The sequence below is a fragment of the Triturus cristatus genome, chromosome 6, assembly GCF_964204655.1.
Source record: "Triturus cristatus chromosome 6, aTriCri1.1, whole genome shotgun sequence".
Classification (NCBI taxonomy): domain Eukaryota; kingdom Metazoa; phylum Chordata; class Amphibia; order Caudata; family Salamandridae; genus Triturus; species Triturus cristatus.
Genome location: NC_140589.1, coordinates 761121683 through 761148736, shown reverse-complemented (window position 1 = coordinate 761148736; position 27054 = coordinate 761121683). Strand labels below are relative to the sequence as shown.

The window sequence follows — 27054 nt, the reverse complement described above, 5'->3', positions numbered from 1 at the left end:
TATTTAGATATAAACGATTCCCCTGAGGTAGCCGTCACTACACTGTGGGAAGCTATGAAGGCAGTAGTGGGGTGAGAACTAATAGCTATTTCTGTGGCTGAAAACACGGAACGCAAAGAACTACGCGCACAGTTAACAGCGCAAGTTCGAGAACTGGAACGGGTACATAGCCGGACAGGGGCACCCAGAGTGTGGAGACAGCTTAAAGCTGCAAGGGCACAGTTAGGGGGGATAGATCAGGACAGAGCGGAATACGCAGCGATTAGATTAAAACACGCCTACTACATCGGGGGGATAAGACGGGACGATTTCTGGCGAATAGGCTTCAGGCCCAACGACAACATACAAAGGTACACTCGCTAAAGAGAAGTGGAAGGGGGGAAGCTACTGGGGATCAGGAGATAGCTCAGACTTTACGGGAGTTTTACGAAACACTGTACACGAAAGACACTGCATCTGGACGCGACATGACATCATACTTACAATCTGTTACTGTCTCCAAAATAACATCAGCCCAAGCAAAATGCTTAGACGATCCAATACGGATCGAAGATGTGGTCACCGCAATTTTGCGACTTAAATTACTCAAATCGCCTGGCCCAGATGGATTTCCTGCACTCTTCTATAAAACATGATGCCATAGTTTAGATCCGATACGGACGAGATAATTTAACTCCTTAGGGTGTAAAGGAATGATCCCTTCAAATAGGCTATCGGCGACGATAGTGGTACTACCAAAACTGGGAAAAGATAAGCAGGACTGTGGGTAGTATCAACCGGTATCCTTACTCTCTGTAGATTTAAAATTATTCACGGGCATACTGGCCACGAGATTAAGTCCACTTATGAAGATTCTAATAGAACCGGACCAGGCGGGGTTTATTCAAACTCGGTAAAGCGGAGACAATACTGAGAGGATTCTCCACCTCATAGATAAGGCCCACCGAAAGAAAATGGACACGCTTCTATTGACTGCGGATGCCGAAAAAGCGTTTGACCAGGTGGATTGGAGATTTTTGTAACAGACGATGTTACATTTTGGGTTGGGCGACAGCTTTCGGGAATGGGTGGGTTGCTGCTATGGAGCGCCTACAGCCTAAATTAGAGTAAATGGTGTTTCATCTCATCCCTTCTTTATTCAAAGAGGCACCAGCAAGGTCGCCCGCTGTCACCCCTTTTATTTGCACTATACATTGAGCCCTTAGCACAGAAAATTCGGAACAATGCCGAAATTAAAGGGATATTGTTTAGAGAGGGGGTCACACCATATAAGCTTATACGCAGATGATACCATAGCGGCGTTGGCGGAACCAAGGAGGTCACTCCCTGCTTTTTTTAAAGGAACTGGAGGTCCTTGGTCAGGTTTCGGGTTTCTGGGTCAATGTGAGTAAGTCGCTGATCCTTAATTTGAACCCAACAAGTCATTCTTCCCGAAACGAAGGGGAACAGATCTTGGGGATCCGGGTGGTCGAATCAATCCCATACCTAGGGCTGGAACTGGCGGCGACGATCAATCAAACGGTCAGATTAAATTATGACAGGTTAACGTGACAGCTTAAAAAAGAGCTGAGTAATTGGGGTAGACATCATCTTTCGCTCCTAGGGCGGGTGGCGGCGATTAAAATGACTTTCACCAAAAGTGTTATATTTTTTTCAAACTCTGCCTGCACGCCCGCCGGAAGGGGTACTCGCTTCACTGCAGCAAGAAATCAATCGCTTTGTGTGGGCGGGAGCCCGTCCCGTATGAGAAGGGAAATAGGATACATGCGATCGGAAACGGGGGTCTCGGGATACTGAACTTACTAGATTACTACAAAACAGCCCAATTGTGATACTTGGTGGAATGGGTTAGGCCCGAGTCCGAAAAGAGATGGTTCTTCCAGGACAGAGCTCTAGCGGGGATTCCTCTTTGTAAGGTCCCCTTCTTGAAGAAGTCGAACAGACCCCAAAGTTTACACAGATCACCAATTACAAAATCTGTAATGAAAGTATGGGAGGGAGAGGCTACTACAAGGAGGCTCACGTCTTTTCCATCACCTTTGTTTGGAAATAGTGAGTTCACACCAGGAATGGAAGACAAGGCATTTCAGGTGTGGCATGGCACTCCATGCAGATCGGTAGGGCATCTGTTTGACTTGACGGGAATAATTTCATTTCCACAGATAAAGGAGGACTATGGGGTGTCGGAGACGGAACGGTTAAGATACATGCAACTGCGACACTGGGTGCTTTAACCTAAGATACGATCACAGGCTAGTCGCCAGCTGAAACGTTACGAGAAATGGTTAATCACAAAACAGAACAACAAGGGGCTGATATTGGATTTCTACGATATGATCAGACATTCAGTGCTATCGAACTCCACACCTAGTCAGAAAAAAATGGGCGAAAGAACTTGGTAGAGAGCTATCGCAGAAGGAATGGGAAGGGATATATTATAGAGCGAAACACACAGCTCGTAATGTGGCCAGTATTGAAACGGGCTATGAAAATAGCCATGTATTGGTACCTTACACCAGTGAGCCTTAATAGAGGTAACCCTGACAGGAGCCCTACTTGCTGGAGGGATTGTGAGGAGGAGCGAACATTAGTGCACCTATTATGGCAATGTCCGACTTTAACAAATTATTGGTCCAGAATCTTAGATGATGTAGACCAACTATTCGATACGCAGATACCGAAACTACCAGTGTATGTGGTACTAGGCCTTCCCAATACGATAAGATATCCACTCAAAAGCGGTAGGAGACGACAGATGGGGTTAGCGCTGGGGGCAGCTCTTCAAAACATCCTGACACACTGGGGGACATCAACCCCACCCACTTACGTAGGCTGGCTACATGTATGTATGTATGTATGTATGTATGTATGTATGCATGTGTGTTCTTATATAGCGCTCGACTTACCCTTGGGCATCTCGGCGCTTGCATTGGGAACCCGTCCTGGCTTTTTCCCTGTGAGATAACCCGTACTGGGCATCCCCAAGGTGAAAGGTGAAAGCCCCGCGGCGGTGGGGGGGCCGTAGTGGAGATTAAGCAAGCTATTGCCCAGAGTTGCAGAGTGTGAACCCATGATTCGAGTAGGCACCGAAGTGAGAATTATCGAGTCCGTGGACACTTGGGCTCAGACCCTGACGCGTCGGGAATTGAACCCTGGTCCCGGGTCTGACCTCTGCTTTAGGGTATGCCTTCTCTAACCAGTGAGCCTGGGTATGGAACGTATTATGGCCTCCTTAACTAGCTCTGAAAATTTGTTTCTTAGAGTGTGGAAACCATTTTTAGCATTATTATCGACAGAGTTTAAAGAAATAACTCGGTCAAAATACCTGAGAGTACTGTGCTTGACGGACCCGGAATGGGAGACCCAGCAACCAAAGAACAATTGATATGTGACACCACCGAACTATCAATCAGAGGCGCAACTAGAGCCAAATTTCGGGGGGGGCTGAGCAAAAATTTCGGGGGGGGCTGAGCAAAAATTTCGGGGGGGGGGCTGAGCAAAAATTTCGGGGGGGGGGCTGAACTTTAAGCAATAGGCAGAGTGGAGCTGCAGGGGCTCTTAGAAGGGGTGAAACAACAGCAAGGCCTCATTAACCCCTTCAGTGCCCATGACGAGCTGGACTCGTCATGGGCCGCGGTGGCGCTGTGCCCATGACGAGTCCAGCTCGTCATAGACCCCGCCCGCTAATGCAACGGCCGGCACTGGGCGGGGAAAGGGGCGGGCACTGAAGGGGTTAACATGCAAATGGTCTTTTAAAGACCTGTGAAGTGCTCGGGTGCGGCTGCTTTTTTGCCAGGGAAGGTGTCTCATCCCGGGCTACCACACACGACGGGGGGGGGGGGGCTGAAGCCCTTTGAGTCCAATGGGAGTTGCACGCCTGCTATCAATGAATGTAACATGAGCAGCATTAGGACCAACGGAGGGGGGTGGGGAGGGGTGTTCAGGTTATTGGTTTATTGCTAAGAGAGAGACTTGAGATACGACGTTGAGATATACATTGTGATAGAAATGATTGTATTAGCACTGTAATATGAATGTAATTCAAGCATGGGAATTTCGGAGATTTCCGTTGAATGTAAAGCAAGTTAGACTTTATTGCTGAAAGAGATTGTATTGCGCTCCCAACAATGATAATAATAAAAAAGATATAAACATAAAAGAGGGGCCTTCCTGGACAATACACCCCACTCCTGGGTGCAGGAGAGGCTTCTGTTGATCACACAGAGTTTGAAGACCGATTTTTAAGAAATTCTGTACAACGTTGATACCGAGTCTGTTGTGCTCTTGGTCACACTGTGCTCCCATTAGCATATTCCATGATGCCCAAATGCTCCCAACTGAAGACAAATGTCTTGTTAAACACTTTGATTCATATTCTGGCAAGAGTCCTGATACTGGGATAGCCCTCTCCTCATCACCTTATCCACTGGAGCACTGAGGCACACTGATGCACACCAAACGAGATGACAGTCATCGCAGTTGCCTTTGCTTTACCAATAGGCACAGCCTCTTTTGAGACACTTCCAGGAGATATAAATTCTGTTTTCAGATTTTCTTTTTTTTTTTTAAACCTCAACCATATGTCCATCATTTCATCTGAACATTTAAGTAAATTCTGAATTGCGAGGACAGGCAGATCTCCCCAGGACAGACCAACAGGCCAGCAATGTGCAGCAATGCCCACATTAACTGCGCAAGTGCCTTTTTAAAATCCTAATAAGGATTGAGAAACAGACACAATACATATCTGAACAAAAGGTTAATACATAGGTTTATGTTTCTTATAAAGCAGCTCCTACCCTCAGAGTTGATCAAGTTACACCAATCATCCCCTCCGCGATGATCTTGAAAGACTCAATTGTGCACATTTTATCCATCAAGTAGAGTGCACCTTTGATGTGACAACGCTCTTATCACAGGAGAATGAAGAGGATGGGGGAACGACGTCAATCACAGCCATATCCCAGCTGCATTTGTTCATCTGAAAGTTTATCTTGAGAGGTCCGATTTGCAATGCCTGTGTAACCATAGCAACTGTGGAGGAACACTTTACTCAAAGACGTTAGACGTGCTCACGTCACAAACCTCTGCACTGTGACCTCATTGCCACGTCTGCGTGATCTGCGAAGTATGACGGACAGAAGTGCGTTTAAGGCTTTCATTTACTTTTCAGGCCAAACAGCCAATCCTATGGGGGCTGAGAGCAGAGAAGAAAAGCAATGAATACACGGAAGGCGGCCTGAATGCAGACCCAGCCACGGGTATTTTGAAAGCGAAAGAGTTTTCTTCTTTGTTCACGACGGGATGAGTACAAATGGCCTAACTGATAATGAAAAAAAAAAAGTAACTTCTTTCAGAAATTCCACTCGGATAATGGAATGTTTTTCATAATTCCACTCGGATAATGGAATGTTTTTCATATTGTAAACATGTGCCACATACATTTTAAAGAATGATACCTTCTAACCTTGGCAGCCATATTCTTGCAAAAATTTTTTACATTTTATAACCAATTAACCATCACATACAATTTAAATAGAAGGTAAGGGTGCCTCCTAGCAGGCAGGTGTGTTTGGATCAAGTGTAGAAACCGTTTGTAGTTTTAATGCACATCTCTGGACAACATGATTTTTATTGGCAAAAAGAACAGGCACGAATGATATTTTATAAAGTCGAATCCCTTCTAAAATATGGGTGACTACGCGGATAAGGATTATTGCCAGACTTTGACTAAGCCTTCTGGTTATGACTTCACCAGGCAGACTCGGGTGTCAGCAGATATGACCAGTGTCCACGTCAGGAATAAATACAGTTCTTCGTGTTATGGCTCGTGCAGTTATTAAATTCCTCCAAAACTACCAGCCTCGAGGCACAGGCCAAGTGCTTCACTTTTACAAACGTCAAACTCCTGTGCGCAGCCTAAAGGGACATATTTTGCGCCCCTAGGCTTTGAAAAAGCAATAGCAATCTAAGATGTGCAGTTCACCAGATAATCATAAAAGCTCCCAATAACAAGATGGCAATGAAAGCACTTAGTCAAGCCAGACACAAAAGGGGCACGAATACAGGGACTTTAGTTTCTAAAGAGGAATCCCTGAAATAAAATCACATCTACTGAAAGACCCCGACGTCTGAATCTCTCACGTTGGTCGTATATATAGGAATACAATGTGGTTCTGCATAACCCAACTTACTTTCAATACGCGATAATTTCAGCTAAAAGTTGCTTGTTCTTCTCTACCAAGTGTCTTTTGTTAGACATAGGTTTAAGCTACAGGGACATACTATAGCGTTCCCACTTGCAGGTTAGATACCTTCAGAGCGCTTATGCCACCTGCCCTCATTTCCGAGAGTCAATGCTTCCTAGCTGCCACAAGACATGGGAATCTAGTAATCAAATTCCATTACATCACAAGCATCATTAACCAAGCAATTTCCTGGAAATGTAAATACATTTGAAAAAAATCTAGTAGTCTTTCAAATAGAGAGATGTAAATGAATGAAACAGTTAATGGACTGCAAATTTCTTGGAAATTCAAAGATTTTTACTAGGAATGTGACCACAAGATGGATCTAAAGTATTTGAATTATTGTAAAGCCATAGCTGTATTGTGCAGCCAGTAAAATGAGAAGCAGCCGCTATATGTAGGCACAGTTCAGCAATGAAGCGCCAAGAATGGAAAGAAAGAATATCCCTGTACGCAGAAGATATCCTGCTATAATACACAAAACCATACAATCACACCATAAAAATCTGTCCCTATTTTTCTTATTAGAGTTGTGATGTCTCTAGTCGCCTCAAATAAGAAAACGACGTGCTGTTCAGTTGTAATAAGGTTTTACAGTTGAGATGTGTCGTCATATTGCCTCCTGTCAATGCCAGCAGCTAGGTGTAAGTCATAGAGCATCATTACAGCTGTAGTTTACTCATTCTGAGCTACAACCTTTTTAAATCTGATTTACGTTAAACAGATTTGAATATGTTTTCTGCAACAAATTACTAACTGCTTTCTGATGAGTTTAATTTTGCGATACAGATTCTGCTTTTATTCTTCATGTCTCAACCATACTATCTCTTTCATTAGAAGGAGTGCGATAGCACAGATTTAAGCACTTCGCAGTATGAGTGATGGTGTGACCATGTATTATAAAGGAATAAAATACCCTCTGATGTACTTTAAAAGGATACCGCAGGTCACTTCAGAGTTCGTTGATCATATAAATGAACTCAGCATTCGTTTCTTTATATGGCCACCAAACTCCTGAATGATTTAAAACGTCCTTATGGACAGCAAGAGAACGTTATTATGTAAAGGTAGTGGGACAATCAACCACTTTAGATAGGATCCGTTCAATTTTCAGGCTATTTGGGAGGTATTCTGACTTTCAGTATTAACTGAAGCAAGAATGCATTGTATCCCCTTTCAGCCTGGGACCAAATAGGGGTATAAGTCTCAACTTTCTCAGCTGATGAGTTTGTGTGTTTGGAAATCTACATTACAAGGAAATTGGATAGACAAATGTAAGCTATATAGGATTCTGTAAGATTTCCAAAAGGACATGCAACACTAGTGTTCACTGCCACTTTCGATCTTAGGCCAGAACGCAGTGTACAAGAGGATAGTACAGCCCAAATTTGTATATGCAATGTAAAACACACCATTCTAGGGTCCAAACACTTCTAATACAGCTTTAAGGACGCTGCCATGGGACGGGGGTGGGGGGAGACAGACAGACACACGCACATGTTTTACTTTGAATAAACTGACAAGAGGAGTTTACCATGGAAGCATAGCAGGAGTTAATCAAAATACTGTGCCACTCACCTAGTGGCAATGAATGGCTAGGCCTTCACACCCCAGCAAGCGCTATCAGTGTAAACAGACAAGATATGGGGTAAGGCCAGTGACCAAGGGGCACTATATAACACAAAGGGGCATCAAGAATTACCCAAAACAAAGTGATCAAAATGTGAAAATTGACCTCTAGAAGAACTGAGATGGGAAGGCAAACTGACTGGGTAAACACCTCTCTGGATGAGTAGTGACCTGGGAGAGTTGAGAGGATTTCGAGGGTGGGATATAATAAGCATCAACTTGGTAGGGGACGTCAGGGTATCAGATGGACTGAAGTCATACAAGGAACTCGCAGGGGAGTTAAGCCTTAAACACAAAGAGGTGTACTGATATTTAAAACCCAGGCATGCCTTGAGAATCCACACAAATGGGAGAAACCCAGATACCCGAGGGCGCTGCCCTGGAGCACAGGATTCTGTCGTAACATTTGGTGCAGAATACGATCTCCTTAACACCACAGGAAACCACGGACAAGCGGGGGCCAAAAACAAACTTAGAAGACTCCGAATGGGAGGACACCTAGTAATATCAGTCAGAGGTGGCTATACGTGCAGGCTTCAGACTAACTCAGATAAAAGGTGCTACACCGGGCAATCTACACTCTGTCGAGTTGGAAAAAAATGGGAAACATAAGATCAGAAAAGTGTCTGATGGGATGTGGTCATGTGGGAGATTTTTGTTCCCATACAACATGGTTAAGCTCCCGTGTTAGGGCTTTTAGGGAGGATACTCATAATTGTCTGAGTAAATTACTGAGGGTGCAGGGAGCTCACAGTACCCCCAAAACCCAAGTTGGCAGTAATGAGACTATTGGCTATCAAGCTAAGTACACTTAAATATTTTACAATCTAGGTCTCATGATTGTAAGTTGGAATATAGCCAGAAAATGGAGCAGCCCCAAGGATTCGACATATTGGTAGCCAAATATAAGCTGGCGTAGTCTTGCAAAAACATCTATGTGTGAAGGCAGAGGATGCCATAAGAAATATGAGAACATTTGGGGTCCCTCAAAGAGGCTATTGGAGAGAAAGGCTACACAACCCCACTCAGACGCCTTCCATTGAATATCCCAGCATAATGATACGAACACTGCAAGAGTTAAATCTGATGCGCACTACAGGATAATGGTGGGAAAGGGGTGTACCATTCGTCAGACTACGAGGGTTTTATTTACCAGTGTCTATCTCTTGAGAGAAATACAAATAAAATTGTTTAATTAAAAAAAAACACGTAATTGCGTGGAAGTCAATCCTTCCATCTTGCACAACAGCTTTTGTGGGTTGGCAATAGAGTACCAGCCACAAGCCTTACTTCTGGATTTTTTCAAACTGTAATCGGCAACGTGCAATTATTTTGGAAATGGGATACCCCGCAAGAATTAGCAATGCATTTAATAATACAAGCAACGCATAAAGGCACAGTAGGCATGCTGCACGTCAGGATAAAGAAGCTAATGCAACTTCACAGAGGATTACTGAGCTCAGAAAATTTAGCAAGTTAACCCCTTCAGTGCCCGCCCCTTTCCCCGCCCTGTGCCGGCCGTTGTATTAGCGGGCGGGGTTTATGACGAGCTGGTCTCGTCATGGGCACAGCGCGACCGCGGCCCATGACGAGACCAGCTCGTCACGGGCATTGAAGAGGTTAAACTAGCAGTAACGGTGTTATAATGTTACTTGTGGTCAAAAAAACAACAACATCGTCTGCTTGCGCCTTCCTAAATGCAATCACCTCAAATGCCTGGATTTCAATATTCCAACATCCATCCTTTTTCAAATGGTCATTGCTCTCAGTGTCTGGCGTTCAGTTTGCCACTATTCATAAGGTAAATTGATTAGTTTGGGGTGTAATTCTTGACCAACTCACTTTAATGACAAGTGTGAGATGGGCCAGCATTTTTCTGTCAAACGAGCCCTACCACAAAAAAAACAGATACACTAGGTGTTCTAGAGCAGTCAACTCTTCAGGGGACTTTCCCTCCGAGCCTTTCTATCAATACCGATCCTTCAGTGGGCTTTGAGACAGTCCAATGCTGACCACTGGTTGGCTTTCTAGTCACTCTAATTTGCTTGTTTCTTATTCAATGGCGTTCCATCCATTTCTTTTGTGTTTGTCCCTCCCCTGAAGTATAGCTTCCTTGCCATCCTTTTGACTGGATGACTAGCTCCTTTAACTGCTCTCATTACGGGATCTACTTTTTTCTTTCAGAAGTATATGAGAGGGCACATGAATTCTTGCTCTCCCTTACTCGTGTGCTACTTCCCCACCATGTGCTCTGTGTTGCTCACTCCTCCACCCAAACCAGGCTCGTCTGTTGCTTCTCCCACACCTCCATCTTTAATTAGTTTTCTCCTCCCACCACAAGCATCTCCATTCATCCCTTGCCCCTCAACCACATTTCTTCCCCCTACATTAAATTCTTCTTCAAGACTTCTTCCGTTGTTCCCCCAACCCTCCTGTGGCTTCTTTGAAAAATGTTTTTTGGGAAATTTTTATTGGAGGTTCAGCAGCCACCATTTGCTGCCAGGTCGCTCTTTTTTTCAAATGTACTTTTGAGCGTAGTTAAATTATTTTTTTGTTTACTGCTTAACATGGACGTCCACCACCTTGGAATGGAAGAAAAAAATGATAATACACAAAATGGCATCCACGTTTGAACGCGTGCATACGTCAAAACACTGGGCCGCCCAAGCATCATTTCACATCCACATGTATAAGTCATCGTGTTTATTTTCTTTTTTTGTGGGTGAGTAGAAGCTTCAGGGATGGAGGGGGAAAGCACACTGGTGTGAGAGAGAAACATGGAGCATGGGAAAGAAACACGTGGCGGAGGACGTAACCAACAGAGAGGGTGGGAGAGAAGGACTCAGGCGAGAGAGAACAAAGTGGAGCGCAGGGGACAGCAGAATATGAGAGGGAAACAACTCAGAGCACATGGGGAGAGAACAGAAGCACACAAAGGAGACAGCTGGAAAACAAATACACTTTCAGGGAGTGCTTCACAAAAAAGAAATAATAGTTCCCGAAAAAGAGACACTGGTAAAAGCATAAAAGGAGCCAGTCAGAGAGATGGTAAACAGGCTATGCTCCATGGGAGGGACAGACACAACCTGGACAAGCTAACACAATAAAAGCCAGCAAATGGAAAGCAAGCCAATAAGAGTGACAAAACACAAAACCCATGGTAAACAATGGGCAGAATACATTCCTAGATAAGCTTTTGGCATACTCCCATATGTCTTTGGAAACAGACCACTGGGCTGTCTGGTAGGTTTCAACCTAAAAATAAAAAAAAAGGTGTTTGGTATAGACTGACTCTAGAACTAGAGGCAAAAACCAGATTCTTTATTAGGAAGTCTCTTGGTCGACATATGAAAGCATTTCTCAGGGTAATATTTGGAAAGAGTGGTTCTGATGGACAGCAATCTTCCCTTGACGTATTTATAGATCTTAAAATCACTTCTAGATTAAAGGCGGCCTCTAGGGAAGATACAGCAAGCTTAATTTGTGACTTTCCTTATGGTAGCTCTCAAAAATCTCTTCAGCACAGTCGACTCTTTCTGTGGTCAAATAATTATTGCGATCTGCTCTACCTGTATTATGATTTTGTTTGGTTGTGATGCTTCTCATTTCAAAGCTAGTCTGGCTGTAAATAAAATCAATTTTGATGCTTGACTTCAAGCACGATAAAAAAACACAAAAAGTGGTTACAATTCAAATGTAACAAGCCACATGTAGGAAACACAAAAGCCATGACCGTACGGCAGCAAAGGCACATACAGAAAAGCACAGACAAAGCAATTATTATGGAAAATATAATATATAGGGGATTGTGGCTATACTATTCAAGTTTCACAGAATAGGTAAAGTGAAGCCTGGCAGCCACAACACAAGCTTCCATCACACACAGAACAGCTATGCCAGAGCGCGAAAAACCAAGTGTGATCCATCTTGCCAATAGAAGCAAACCTGGTAACCCAGAACTGCTACAAAGTTATAGGGCAAGAGACAGCCAAATGACTCGACAACAGAATGAGAGCTAGAGCATGACTAAACCAACCACCCCAGATGCTGTTCAGATATTTCTAGAAGCTCTTACATTCCACAGGACGTGTGCGCAAAAAGGACGCATATCTATGTGGTGCTTCAGGACCAGTGAGGAGACATATCAAATTGGTGTTTCGGGACCTCAGTGAACAAATAGAGCAAGTTATAAATACTCTGTAGAATAAAATGCCATTTTCCTTAGTTATTGGCTATTACTCAAGCAGAGCAAGACATCCTACAAAAACATAAAACAGTGTCCCGATTACTTTTTACAGGTTTCCAGTTCTCAACCTGGCTTACTTACTTCTTATACTCGTGTACTACTTTCTAAATCATCTTTAAAGTTACAGTATAACCAAGTGTTTGTATTTTGGTTGTTTTACTCTACATGTGCTTTTAAATGACCTTGCTGTTTTGAAGTGATCACCAACACCATGCCTGACTAAGAAGCCGGGCGTGGTTGCCCCTCAGCAGAAACTGAAGGCCAATGCTGCTACGGCTTTTCTGGCAGCCTTGGAGATAGTGACATTTTTGGATGAACCTGTGATGTTAGCAGGAATAACCTATATTTTTCTGTGTTTTTGGGGGGGTTCTTGCTGTCCCAGTTCTGGGAGAGTTTGGGGATGAATCTTCTCTGAGACAGAAGGCACAGGGGAAGTAGGAAGTAGCTTCTCGTTTTGATTGATGTGGTCTGCCTTTTACTGTGCCTCTCTGATACTGTTCTTTTTCCCCTCTGGGTTCCTTATGATCCGTTGTGTATTTTGTTGTGTTGGCTTCTGATTTTTGTGTTGCGGGTAATCAACAAAAACATTTTCAGTGCTGTGTAGCTGTGAACTGGGATACGAATCTCTACTTGGTCCATGCTTCATGGAAAGGACACACGGAAGCCCCAGGAGGAAGCAGAGCGGGGAGGAGGCTCTGACCAATAAGAAGCAAAGAAACAAGAGTGACGTTGGAGCCAAGCAACGGAAAGTAAGACCATGTTGAGCTTTTTAAAAAAAAAAAAGTTTTATAAGAGATTTCACAAGCACAGCACTGTGCAGGTGAAACAGAGGTATTCAAGCAAAAGGAAACATAACTGCAGTTGCTGACAAAAGAGCTTATCCTCAATAGTTGCAGAGCTCTTACGCTGCTCCTAATGAGAAAATCATGCCAGGCAGTGATGAAATGACTAGTCCAAAGCTATGCAGATGTATATAATTAACCTACATTCGTGTATGAGAATTTGATAACTCGGAGGAATGATTGCTTAATACTTCCAACTATCCCAAATCTTTTCACAATGCAAAAATGTAAATTTCAGTGTCAGGGCGGTTTTAGGTCTGGTTTTGAATACTCAATTGTACTTTTGAGGCAAGACAGAACAAAACAATGGCACTTCCTACGTCCTCCAGCAGTCACACACAAATCATAGTCGCATATGCAAATCGAGTACAGGGACAGCCTTTCCCAGAACAAAGTAAATTAAAACCAACTCTTTTTAAGAGACCGTTAAACTCTATATTTCTGTCGCCCCTCTGCTATGGGAAAGGCACCATACCAGTAGAATTTCCAGAAAACCTTTAACAGATATGCTCTACTCTAAATAATATAGGCCTTGATGTACACAAATAATCCACCACGTCCTAATATAGTGGAGAAATCTAATTTTTTGCTAGTTCAGCTCCCTCAGGGAAGACAGCCTTGGAAAGGAGGCGGAAATCACTGGAACGCATGTACTGCAGATTCACGCAGACACAGAGAGCTACCAGATATCTGTATTTTTTCAAACAAGTGACGTTCCCATCCCTGGAACCCAAGGATATGCTTATCACAGTCTTATATTACTGATAGGCAAGATGCCGTATGAACTGCTGTTTCTTAAGTAAGGACAAACCTTGACACCATAACAAGCCCCTCAAATGGAATTTTTGGAAGGTCACCAACCAACTCTTTCCACAAGTTGTGACATCCTGGACACCGCAACATGTGATCTACACTTAATCAAGGGCGTAAGGGCTCACCCGTCCCACTTTTCATCATCATCAGTGCAGAAGCCACTGTGGCAGACGTCTCCACAAACAGTCTCTGTAAACACAATTATTTTCAGCAAGATGATTACAAACGTTCTTGGCTTAAACCCAGGGACAAACTTTGCGAGCAGCTGTTAAAAACGAACACCTGTGGGACGGTTGACGACTTGTAGGGAGCGGCCGCTCGTGTACTAAGAGAGCCTATGAGGCAAAAGATAAGTGCCAGATTCAAGACTGAACTTTATTCTACCTGAAAAATGGTATAAAACTTTAGCACTACACAAGTTTACACAACTATATCCAACGACGAATCCTACAATCATGGGGGGAAATATTTTTTCTGCCTTGATAGCATCTGGGTAGCCAATCTGATAAGATTCTGAAGTAAACAACAGTAAACATAGTCCACCTTACAAAACACGTTAAAATAGTACCACAGACATCAACTTTATTTCACCTCGAGCATTCAAACAGCACTACACTGTCGGCCCTCATTCATAGTCCAAGTGTCTGTTTTTATTTTATGTGGTGCTCTCGCTCTGCCATTTGAGTTTATGGGTGCAACACCGTCTTGAGAAGAATTTTCAAAGATCCCAAGGATACGCAACCTATGTACTCAACTCAACGTGCATGTGTGTACCATGTGCGTTGTATTTGATCGAAGTCGGACAGAGGAATTTGGACTGGGTACCCAGCTGCTGTGAGGCATTCGATCAATCTATCGCCACATTGAGAAAAACAAACAAGCATTGCAGTGGTGATGGGACTGTTTTAACTAAGATTGGGCTGCTGCCATCAATGTTGTGTCAGTGAAGTCACAGGAATGGTGAAAATTCCAAGCATTACACGAAGAACAAGTGTAGCCAATGAGCCTCGGTCTGGAGCAGGGTGTGTCCAGTGGTGCATTTTGCAACAGATTGCCTCAAAAATATGACTAAAGTATGGTGTAATAGGGTCCTGCCATTTACAGAGAACACATTTTCCACTGACCTCTAGAAATGGCCACTAAATAAGCAGCAGGCATGCAGCTTGCTGCTAAACCTATATGGCGCACATACAATATTTTGTGAAAATCAAACTTCTATGCAAATTTATCATTTGCGAATTGGGTGTCTTGGTTTGTTTTGAACCCATTAATTTATTTGTTTCCATCACACTTCAGAATTAAAAAACACAATGTAGCACAATTGTACTTTCTCTTCTACTGATAAATTGACATATTTTCAGTTAATTTACAAGTATTTAAATTGTGGTGAGTTAGTACACACCTGACACTGCATTCTCTCCTTTCAACTTCCTGCATCCCAGCACCATTGTCACTTAGTTGACATTACAAAATTCCAAATACAAAATAAAAAAAAGGAAAGGTAAACACCGAAGTTCATGTTAAACAAACAGCAATTTGTCAGACGACATTGCCCGACACTTAACCCCTGCTTTGAACTAACAGCAAAGGACCAAGTTAAAAACACAATTTGATGACTTTTTTATTGCTCATTTGCCTTCTGAGCTCCTGCAAGGTTATCTTGGAGGGTGTTGCAGCCCCTTCCGCACCCCAGCAGCATTGGTAAAGCCAACATTTCTGTTGTTGGCTGCCATTCTTTCGGCTTTGTCAACCCTGGTTTTGTTTGCCATGTTTTCTGTTGAAGTTTGTTGGAAGAGCTGCCGGACACTTCACAAAAACAAATTAGCTAAAAGCAAAACTATGTTTTTAGTCTCAGAAAACACAGTAGACGCTGGTACTGTAAATAACTACTTTGTGTGTCGATGTGCTCCTTGTGAAAAAAGAGCAGAATGCTGTCATTCAAAGGGGAGTTAGTGGCTTAAGTGGAATGACCCGCTGCTTCACACTATGATGTAGCGGGAGGAAGAAAATGAGAATTACAGAACAGAAACAACAGACGAAGAGGGCTGACTGTAAGAAAGAATATAAGAATGTAATTTTACTAAAATCACAAGATCTTGTCTAATCCCAGGCCTAAAAAGCAATGAGTGTAATGCTAGAATTAATCCCAGACACTACGAATTACTATGGACCAAGGCACAAGTCCTGAGTTCGCTGCCATATAGGACTCAAATGCACCTCACGATGCGGCCCAACAAGGCAGGCATCGGTCTGGCATTGCTTGGGTTCACACTGGGAGTGGACGTAGCAGCATCACATATTTGGCTTGAATGTCCCTTTCAGAGAGGGTCATGGCTTATTTGCATAAGGTTCTCCAAAGTCAGTCCTGGAGGGCCAGGTCCATGACAGATTTTTAGCATATCCCCACTTAGATAAATGTGGATCCCGCCCTCCGAGACCGAATTTGGAGAAGCATGGGGTAGAGGGTTATATACCCCACCCCCCCTTGCCTTAGCAGAGGGTCACGAAGGAGCTGAGAAACAGGTCTGGGCTGCAATGTAACTGCTTCCCAAAGCAGCCTTACCGGCTGGTTTAATCCATTCCGGTGTTCACAGTCCCAGTAAATCCATGTGCAGGAAAAACAGCCGTCCCATTATGGTGTGGAGCGGAATGCCACTCAGAGGTTTCAACCTGGCCCGGGTTCAGAATATATAACTGGCACCCAAGTTATGATGCTTACAAAAATTATTTTTGACACAGGAGTATTTGAGTGTGGATCCAAATTAAGAGGCAACAGATAGCTGAAAATAAATCAGCACCAGATAAACCACAAAAGCAGAATCCCGACCCCACAATAGAGAACAGAGCACTCCAACCTTTTCTATATAACGAAAGCTACTTCTGATCAATGAAATAACCTGGAGGTACTAATGGCTTTGATCATTGTTACAGTAGTGACCACATCAGATACGACCACAAAAGTGACCACCCAGGTGTATATCACAAATTAAACTTCCCTACCAATATATACTTACTTTCACAATGTTTTGATTGTCAATATTCTGAATACCTGGATATATTATGGTGGAACACCTACCGCCCCAAAGCATTGGACAGATTTTCCAATAGCAATGTTTGAAAAAAAACCTTATCAATATAAAAAGCGTGCACATGACGAATGAAAAAACAGCCACCGCAACAAGTGCCCACTGCCACAAAAGAAATACTAACAGCTATGAATCTCCCAATCACATGTAAATTATAATTCACAGAACAGCTTTAAATTCAAATGTGGTTTGGATTTTCATTAATTTTTTTCCAAACATCAGCATACCTCGCTCAAATTACTAAATTTTCTATCAAATATGCCCTTTTCATTAGAAGTAAAAACTCTCTAAGAGCATCTTGTGTTTTTTCACACACTATATGACTGATGGAGTGGGGCATGCAAAATAAATCTCCATCTGACTCTGTAGAGAGACAAGACAGGTGATTATATTTTAAGTCCTGCAGGTTGTCAGACTACAGTCTGGAGATGTATACTGCTGCATTCTTCCATGTGGTTATGACTCTCTGAATTACATACTGTACTGGGCTGCACCTCATGGAGCTACTTCCAAGGTACAGGCAAGCTACCAGTAGCTCTCGACCTACCCGTTGTTGACCCCTGATCTAGAATAAAGAGCAATAAAGGAAGAGCCAGCAAATGGGGTGCCAGCAAATGGGGTGCATACATATGTCGACTTACAAAATAAAGGAACAGAAGTGATAGCTTTTCAGCTAATGGCGAAAGGCAAGGAGTCTGGCTAGAGAGAACACACTCGTTCATGACTCAGAAAACACAAAATGTCAAAGAGCATAGGAGCACAAAAAAGGAACTTTGTAAAGTAAAGTGAATTTACAAAAGGAAGTATAGTAATAACACCAAAATAAACAATATTTTTGTACACACTCCTGAACATGGTGTTTAACTTTCCTTTTTTTTTTTTTTAAACAAAAATAAGTTATGTTATGTTAAAAGACTTATAAAGTGCATGGCTGCCCCAGCAATGGGGCATCCCAGCGCTAAATCTGTAGAGTAGAGTCGGGTGAGAGGAGGGCGACTAGTGACCGGAGAATAGCAAGGTCTTCACGGCCTTCTAAAAGCCCAGTGGTCCTGAGTGCCACGGACGGGAGGAGGCAGGAAATCCCAGAGAGTGGGGGCCATCACCCTAAAAGTCTAAAGATAAATGAATTACTATGAACATATTCCGTTTAAAAACAATATATATATAATTCAGGAGTTTACAGTGTTGCATATAAATTAGAATTTGATGTGTTTAGAAAAATAAAGTCGTAAAGGGTGAATGCTGTCGAATGCGCTATTATCATGGAACGGCGCTTCTTTCACACTTAGGAATAAACATGGCGCTCTTTGTGGCTGTTCAGACAATTGCTGAAAGCAACACCACAAAACTGCCAGAGACAAACTCACAGTTGAGAGCAGAACTGAATGTGAAATGGATGTAAACCAATCACCAGAGAAATAATTGCCCTGATTGCAAATGAACTCACAGTTTCACCACAATACACATCTCTGGTTGAGCCCCTGTAAGAAAAACCCACCAAGCAGTCTTCAATTCTAACGCTGCTATGTGCTATAACGCTGCTAATGTGCTTTATACATCCATTAGTAGACAAAAGGGGAAGATTACAACAAGGGGAAATATGTTCAAATTATTTTTAGAGCTCATTTCTGGGAGTTAGCCTACTTCTAAGAACTCTCAATTTAAAAAGATATGGAAAATGTGGCAAAGAGAGGTAAAGGGACCGAATCTTTTGAGGAATACAACAAAATAGTAGGTGTATGCCTTTGATATGTGGAGTGTTGTACATTTTTGTGGTTTTTGTAAAAGGACACTAGAACGAGTGAGAAAACTACAAGTTTTGTAGTTTCACAGGCATAGGCCTGTCAGCAATCTGCTACTTCTTAGCAGGAAGTATGTGTCACTAAGCATTTTTTTGTTTTCTTTTTTTTTTCTCCCAAGGGAAAAGCGTTTCCAGTGGGACAAATCACCAACACAAAACCCCCACAAAACATGAGGGTATTCCAGGTCATTTCCCAAGCTTATCCCTGCCTTTCTCGGAAACTGTTTAGACATGCATTAAGGGGGATACGTGCTTTGTAAAACTCTGAGACTACCCAAAATGCTGCAGCTTTGCGTGTGCTCACAACATGTAGATAATCACTTGCATGTCTCATATCATGAAATGCATATTCATGCCAATCCTCCCCAATAACAATTGCAAACTGCAGAAAAAGCACACCATATGGTTTAATATTTCACAAAAGTAAGTCCTTTTACAAAACCATGTAAGACCAGACACAAAAGTCTTCTACTGGCCTTCCATGGCAACCCACAATAATTTCACAATGCTGTGAACGAAGCACAAAGCGTGATAAGGAAAAAGAGCCTATCTCCAGAAACTAGCTCACCATTAGGTGCCACCGAGGAACCGCTGGTCCACTCTAGTTTAACTAATTCTGCAATGTCATAAAAGGGCCAAGAATTAAATCCCTAAACCAAACAAATGAATAACTGGAAAGTAATGAAACGGCACTGTCTAAGCATCCTCTTTACTCTAACACCTTTGGGCACAACTTCTATCACTCCTTCTGTTTCTGTTGTTTTCTTACATCTAGCGCTATGAAATAACCTAAGCACTTAATAAAATGTCAATAAAATAAAATTAGTCCGTGCTTCAAAATATCTGCAGGTCTTGACTTGCTGCATAAGAATCTGTCATTTGTGCACACAAAAACATTTTCCCTCCTATCACCTAGGTACACAAAAAACTTTGTGAATGGGCCCACCCTTTTTTGCCTTTGATCATGCAGATTGGTAAAATGGAGAAGCTGAGACAAGAACTCGATCAGGAAATCAGCTTTTACAGTCAACAAATTAGTAGCTACTATCCCATGAACACTCTCTTGACCCATACATACAGTAAAGAACTTCACGTTCTTATTAGAAATTTTAAAAAAGCTACTAGGTGACGCACAATTGGATATGCCTTTTCCTTACAAAAAAAAAAAAAAAACATTGTCAAAGCCAACAGTCTGACCCACGACAAGCTTACAATGCTGTATCTTTTTACTAAAATGTATCTAATGTGCAATAGCAAATCCATAAAAATAAAAAGAATTGGCCCAGGTACACAAGTCCTGAAACTAAAGTGCACTCTTTCTCAGGCATGTGTGCACATGATCAGTCAAAAAGCGTTCACTCACAGTGCAAGGCAGCCAATGGCTAAAGACTGCTGGGATATTGTCAATCCTATATCGATGGTAAGTGGAAACTATATGTCAATGGCAGTTGAACAGGCCAATCGATGACTACTGCTGACTGAAAGACTTCTATTTATGCATTTATGAGGTTCGGTTATATTTAAAAAGAAAAAATACAGGAGGAGGTGCGATAACTAAAGCCATGTATAAGTTAGACCATAAAATGAGCCCTCAAGTGCTCCTATGGCAAATGGTTCAGCTCACAATGCAGGTATGTGGACATTACTTAATTCTCCTCGGTCAGGCCAACCACAAGCACTTAGAGCTTCCGCAGAGGAGGACAAAGTCTGTTCAGTGCCAACGAACAGTAGCCAAGGCCAAAGCGGAATTCACTTTCTTTGCTTTCCAGGCAGCAGGATGTAACAAAATAAACTGATATTATGCATCTGGGAGGAAAAAAGGGCACAAAGAGCTATTGTTTCAAATATTAGCTGATTAGGACATAATATTTATCGGCACATTTTGTTAGTGTTGTGACAAAAAGCATCAGCCTTTCAATTTCGGTCCCAGCCTCGGGCTGTGGTTTCTTCAGTTAGATGAAACATCGTGGGAACAGCCTTCTCACTGCTTTATGGCCATGTCAGAGGTGGAAAGGCATTATGTGCCCTTGCTGTAGGAGACCAAAGTGCACTAAACTGTCACCACATCTCCAATGTAGCGTTAATGACCACTGTAGCAGGCAGTGCAATGAGATAAATACCTTTAAAGAAGGACAAGGGGACCCAATTAGGTTGGCAAGGACCTTGGGTAACAGTTTTTAAGGAGGACAGTGGTCCTTGTTGCGAGAAAATGCTTCAGCTGAGGTCAACTGAAGCATTGAGCCCTTCGTAGACAGTGTTCCACCGCCTCTGGACCCCCGGCCACCCAGCACCGATTCCACAATAGTAACTTAAGGCAAATTGCCATCTCCAGCATCCATCTAATAAGTGAGCCACTGTGCTCCTGTTTAGCTGGTTCCCATCGTTAGACATCGTCATATTCCCCCGGTGTGCTGAGACTGCACCTCCTGAGTCATTGCGACCCCAGCCCCGTGGCTCACTCCATTGTGTTGTTCAATTAATATGTCGTTCAGGCAAACAGTATTTTTGTCCTGATGATGATCCCAGTAATTATGTAAATGGGATCGAAACGTCGACCTTTTAAACACCATGCACACAAACTATTTATATACCATGTGTCAGTTATCACGCTGGTTTCATTTTTCTTATCTTAGAACAAGCACCCCTTTGTTTCGCCTGATTGTGTTGTTTTTTGTATTTTGACACTTTGTCACTACTTGGTTCACTTTTGCGCTATTGGATACAGGATTGTATCCCACTGTATATTGTGTGTTTGTTTTGATACCTACTAATAAGCTTGATTAAATCTTACTATCTGGCAGGATAGCAAACAGATAGAGCTGATTCTGTTCTATATTCATTGTTTTGCACTAATTTTCTCACAAGGACCACTGTCCTCCTTAAAAATGAGATAAATACCTGCACATGGCACTAAAGGAGATGCACATAAAGAGTGTGGAGGGCAATTTAGATTTTTTTTCTTAAAATGGTGACCTGGTCACACCAACGCAAACCCAGGACTGTGTTCTGCAGACTTCACCGAAGTCACTACTCGCAGAGTTAGAATCCCTGAGGTAGTGTAAAATATTGCAACTGTTATGGACCCGTTGTCTTGACAAAAGCATTCAAGTTTTTTATTTTTTCATACGTTCTTTGATTGTTTTGATCCTAAATAGTTATTGCAACCAACATAGAGTATTGTTTCCTTTGCTGGTATCTCTTTTAGAACTTTCAGTCCATGAATTAACCATTTTGAATGCTAAAAGGGATGGCTCTAAGTGTTAAAAAAATAAAATGCCAGGTTTCCCCAACTCTAACACCTGTGATGCAATCACATTGCACTAGTCGATCAGGAAGTGACTCTTCAGACCTGTTCTGCTATTGCTTTGATCTTAAGTGACTCACACTATGATGTTGCTGTTAGCAAGTACATTAGGCAAAATCACATCATTCATGTACACATTTTTAAAGTACCCCTCATAAAGTTTACCAAACTGCTTCTTTCAACAAGACATTTCCAATAATTATTGAATGTTCCAGATGGCATTAACTCTTTGAAAATTATACCACATAAAGTGCGTCTGGATGATCATGGAAGTAGTAAGACATGAGCAGTAGGGGTTAAGTAAGAGCACCAAGACAGATTCTCTGTGCACATAGGTCTGTTGGCACGTGAAAATAGGCCCTGCATGCGAGTTTAATCGAATTTACCAATAACCAACCGGATAATTTTGAAAAAGGTGACAGAGTCACGACATGAACTTTATGCTACGTAAGGATAGCGTGGATAAATCAATTAAATGTGGAGGAGCTTTCACTCCCTTCCTGACATTTTTCATTGTAGGTCCCCTGGTAAATTTATGGTTAGAATTTTGTAATTAACTAGATCTAGTGGCCTAAAAAAGAATCGATCAGCTAGCTTCAAGGTGCTTAAAATGGCATAACTGGTACTACCTACTGTATCCGTAGGCGAGACAGAGTCTCTAATGCCAGCAGAGGATACCTTGGCTCCAAGTTCAATGTCGGAGTGAAATGAAGTGGTTTCAACATGCCTCTCCATTATAAATTATGAACCCATAGACCACTACAACGAGATCAGGTACTACAGGGTTTTTACACCCATTTGCCTACAGCTAACAAACATAGGGGGCTGCATATAATTTATTTTATATGGTAATCAGCCTGTGGAACACTTTACGCAAAAGCCTGCAGCATCAAAGCTCTTAGATTTCCACACTCATGCGGATCATCCAGTCCAGTTTGTTTTTCCTTTGCATTCTGGGATCTGTGGTCCTACCATAAAATTCGGACAACAAGTCGTAGGATGCACACCAAAAATCGGTTTGGGGTGAGCTATGTACACATGAACCTGGGAAACTTAACCGTGCAGAACAAATCTATCCTTTTCAAATGTAAGGACACCCTAAAAAAAGAAGCGTGTGTAATTAAGTTTGTGTTGTTGCGTCAACCTGAGCTTGTTAAAAGGGTCGCAATGGGGTTCTAATGCTAGAGATACTTTACATAGGGATGTTCAATACAGAAACATCATCATCTAAGAGGTTTCAGTGAAATAGCCGACTAGGAAGAAGTTCAATTATAGGGGGAATCCTACTCAGCACTGCGCAGCCATTCAAGCATGGTCTCTGACAAGAGGAGGCTGGGAAAGGTAGTCCAGGGCTGATGTCCACTCTGGAATCACGTGCTGCAGACAGCATGGGTGCTCCAGCACTCAAAGGGGCTTATTTACAAGGCCCTTGCGCCACTTTTGCGTCATTGTTAACATGGGAAAAGTGACGCAAGACTGGCGCAAGGGGCTTGTAAATCTGCCCCAAAGTGTGTAAGGGTGAGGAGACATATCAGGCATGTCGTCATAAACTGAATCTCCTTAAAGCACATCCTAAGCAAGCACAGGGTCACAATGGTTAAAGGAGCTGCGTTTTAGGATTCTCTGTGAAGAAGCACCCTCGTTTTGTTGCCAATGGATGCAGACCATGGCAACAAAAAAACCACATCTATATGAAAAGTAAAAGTGCCAATTTAAAGCACAACCCCATGCAAGCAACACACGCGCCTACAAAACAAACACCACAAGAAAAACATTATACAGTGTAGTCAATCTTGTTACGTCGACTCATTCTGCTTCGCTGGGATGAATAAGGTTTGGGGAAGCACAAGTCTTGTATTGCGTTTTTATTTCTCGCCCACAATGATGACGTATCATCTCTCTGCCGGCAGCTTTCTTAGACCAGGTACCATTTCTGTGTTTGTGATGTACCTGTCCCAAGTAAATAAAATATTAAGGCCTGAGTTTCCTCAGCTCGCAGCCTTGCTCCTTGAAGCTTCGCGCCTGCTACGGAAAGGAAGCGCGTGCCGGGGACAATAACCAGCATTGATTAATCTGGGCTTTGTGAACGGCTCTCCTCCCTCTGCGCGCACACAAAAGCGGCCATGGGCTGTCAGAGCACGCTGGCTCTTGCAGTCACCGCCACCTCCCTCGCAGACTAAGCCAAAAATTGGATTTATTGCGACACGGTGCAGGAGACAATCTAAGACGTCGTCCTTCAAGGTCACTTCACATCCATCTATGCCTGTTCAGAGTCTTCTATTTACTATATTGCACCACTGATACAAGAAGGCAGTCCGTGGCATCCGAATGATCGGAAATTAAAGTTTATGTCTGACAGAAGTATGAGAGGGATTCCATGAATAAAGAGCCTCGGCGTCTCGTCAGGGATACTAAGTAAATGATTATATAATTCCAATCCGTGCATGTCAAAATATAGCCACAGACACCGACCGTGAGTTGGTGTGTTTCAAGGTGGGGCACTTCTCTCCCAATTGGTGTGACATTACCTGGAAGTACTAATGTCCCTTGCTAGCTCCGTCCTCTACAGACATGTTCAAGTCAATATTCTTTTTTTGGATGGAGAGGCTCAAATTAAACTAAAGTTGGTAACGAAGTAATGTTCCAGTTTTTTTTAATTCTTTTACAAATCACTCCATGCTGATTGTTTTCTCATCAGTTGAATGGATCATCTTAATTGAACCATGACCACAAATCCCACAATTCAGCTGGTCAATGAACTACGACCTTATTGACTCCGAGCCATCTCAAAACCATGGCGTAAACACGGATTGTTTCTATTTTACTCGTCTTCGTCTCGACATGGCCATACTGACACCCCATTGTGCGGGTGCAACTCGGCGAGTCCCCATAATGCGGATATGACTCCTAAAATGATCCCAATGCCCACATTCCACTAGTCCTATAAACTAAAGTAGAAAAGTAAGGCCGGGCCGGCCTTGTACCAGGACAACACACTGCAAACTGTGAGGCCACCCAAAAAGACGTTGCACTGCAACCACATCCGTTTACGCCCTGGCTACTCCTTTTTGGATGGGCCAACCCCCCTCCCCGTTATTCCCCAAGACTCAGTAAACAAGAAGCGACCGGTTTCCGGGCGATATCCCCTGAAAAGGCCATTCTGACCAATGCAACGCGCAGCTGAGGCATCATTTCAGTGCCTGGCATCTCCCCGTGTTACTTTGACAGGTATGCAAACTCATACGGTGGCCATTATTTCCAAGATAAGTCTCTATTTAAAAAAGAGGACCTAGTGATACTTGTAAAGCACAATTTAAGCACATGCAAATACAACACCATAAAAAAAAAACTGATCGTGCAACTTCATTATGTAAAGAACTCGAGTAAGGAGGCAATCCTGTCAGAAATAATGCAAGTAACCAGTGGCCTCAGCAATCACTGCCACAGACAGTGAGACAGCATTAGCTGCCACGTTTAATTACACAAAATGCTGGGCCGGTGAAGTCAATTACAGGGGGGTGCAGGGCTAGTAAGTCACTCAGCATGGCACGTACACAAAATAAAAGCACTCTTAGCCAACTCGGAGCGAGCCGGCCTCTAGAGAGGAAGGGGCGGGAGATGCTTTGTGCTCGGCGGTGCCTGGCTCTCACATGGGCTGCAGGAGCCGGGCTTTGTCCCGGATCTCTCTGCTCAGATCTGGCCCCAGAAACAAGTTTACATGGACCGCAAAGACGCCACGCCGCCCTCCACACCCCCAGCCCGGCGGCCGAAGAAATCACAAGCTCTACCCCGGCGTGACAGGAGTCCCCTCCGGCCAGCAACCACCCCACGGCGAACCGCTCACCTCCCGGGTATCTGCGGGCTCTGTCGCCGTAGTCCTCGATAATCCTGCTCCACATAGTGTCCCGATCCCGGGGATAAAGAATAAATATAAGAGTGAAAGGCGAGGGACGGGCTACCGGGGAGGACGGCCGGGCTCAGCCCCGCTGCAGATGTGGCGGAGTGGGTCTCGGCCAGCGAGCTCCCCTGCTCACTGCGGCGGCTCCGGGGTGCCGGGAGAGGCAGCCATGAGTTCCCCTTCTTCCTCGGAGGGCGCTGGAGTCCGGGCGGCCGCGACAAAAGCCCGCTTTCTTCTCAGGCTCCACTCGGGGCTGCTGCTCCTCCTGCTCTCGCCGCCCCCGCTCCGCTGCGCTGAGTGCCGGTGGGCCGGGAGCTGCAGTGCGGGCGGGCGCCGAGAGGGGCGCAGGAGAGCAGGCTCCAGCGGAGGGGGCCAGGGAAGACCCTCGGAGGAAGTCCCAGGCCAATGGGCACGTGCCGTGATCAAACCCTTCACGAACCAAGCCAGTCAGATGAATAAAATCTGCTCTCAGTTTAAAAAAAAAAGTTTGCACTTTCTCAGTGACTGAGATTTGCCTCGGCAAGCTAAGATTATTTAAAATACCAATAATGTGTAAGTAGAAGCGGGCAAATCCTGCTAGGTGACGCCGGTGCGTGTGCTTCCACGCACGCCCCCTAGCTCAGGCCTGGGCCTCCCCTAAGGCATACAAGTGTCATGTGTCTGTCACTGCTACCCTGTCACTCAGGACCGGACTGTGCTCTGCAGCCATAGAAAACGTTTAACGATTTGAGTAGATTTTACCTCAAGGTTGATTCTTCTGAGAAGGTGAGCGAGTGGAATCGATCCAAACTTTGCTTTTGATATTACACCTTTATAAAATATATTAGCTAATGCATACGTTATATAAGGGTTTCTGCAGGAGAATTTACGAAATATTGTAGTTCATCCTAGGATGCTGGAATACCTATCGGGAGCATTTCTGCACAGCACCAACTCTTGTAAATGTCGGTTATATAAGCACCTTTAAATATATGTATTCGTTTGCTACACATATAAGTGACTGAAAAAAGCACGTCTGTCCCGGTATAGAAGGTGATTATATTTTTCCATGTAACTGACGGTAACGTGTCTGTCAAAAAACTACTTGCAGCACCAACATTATAAGCGTTGCAGAATTTCCATGCCATGTTCCTCTGACCAATAGTTGGCATTACAGGAAGTGACGTTACTCAATCTTTGACCACTGT

At 43.4% G+C, this 27054-nt stretch overlaps 1 protein-coding gene across 1 annotated transcript in view; it reads right to left on the bottom strand.

Moving 5' to 3' along the window:
* Nucleotides 1-26162, bottom strand: part of CEP85L (centrosomal protein 85L) — a 464377-nt gene extending 438215 nt beyond the window's left edge. Inside the window, exon 1 of the mRNA XM_085611285.1 lies at nucleotides 25814-26162. Within this exon, the coding sequence (XP_085467411.1) occupies nucleotides 25814-25868 (55 nt within the window). The 5' untranslated portion in view covers nucleotides 25869-26162. The remainder of the gene's footprint in view (nucleotides 1-25813) is intronic.
* Nucleotides 26163-27054: the final 892 nt, after the last annotated feature.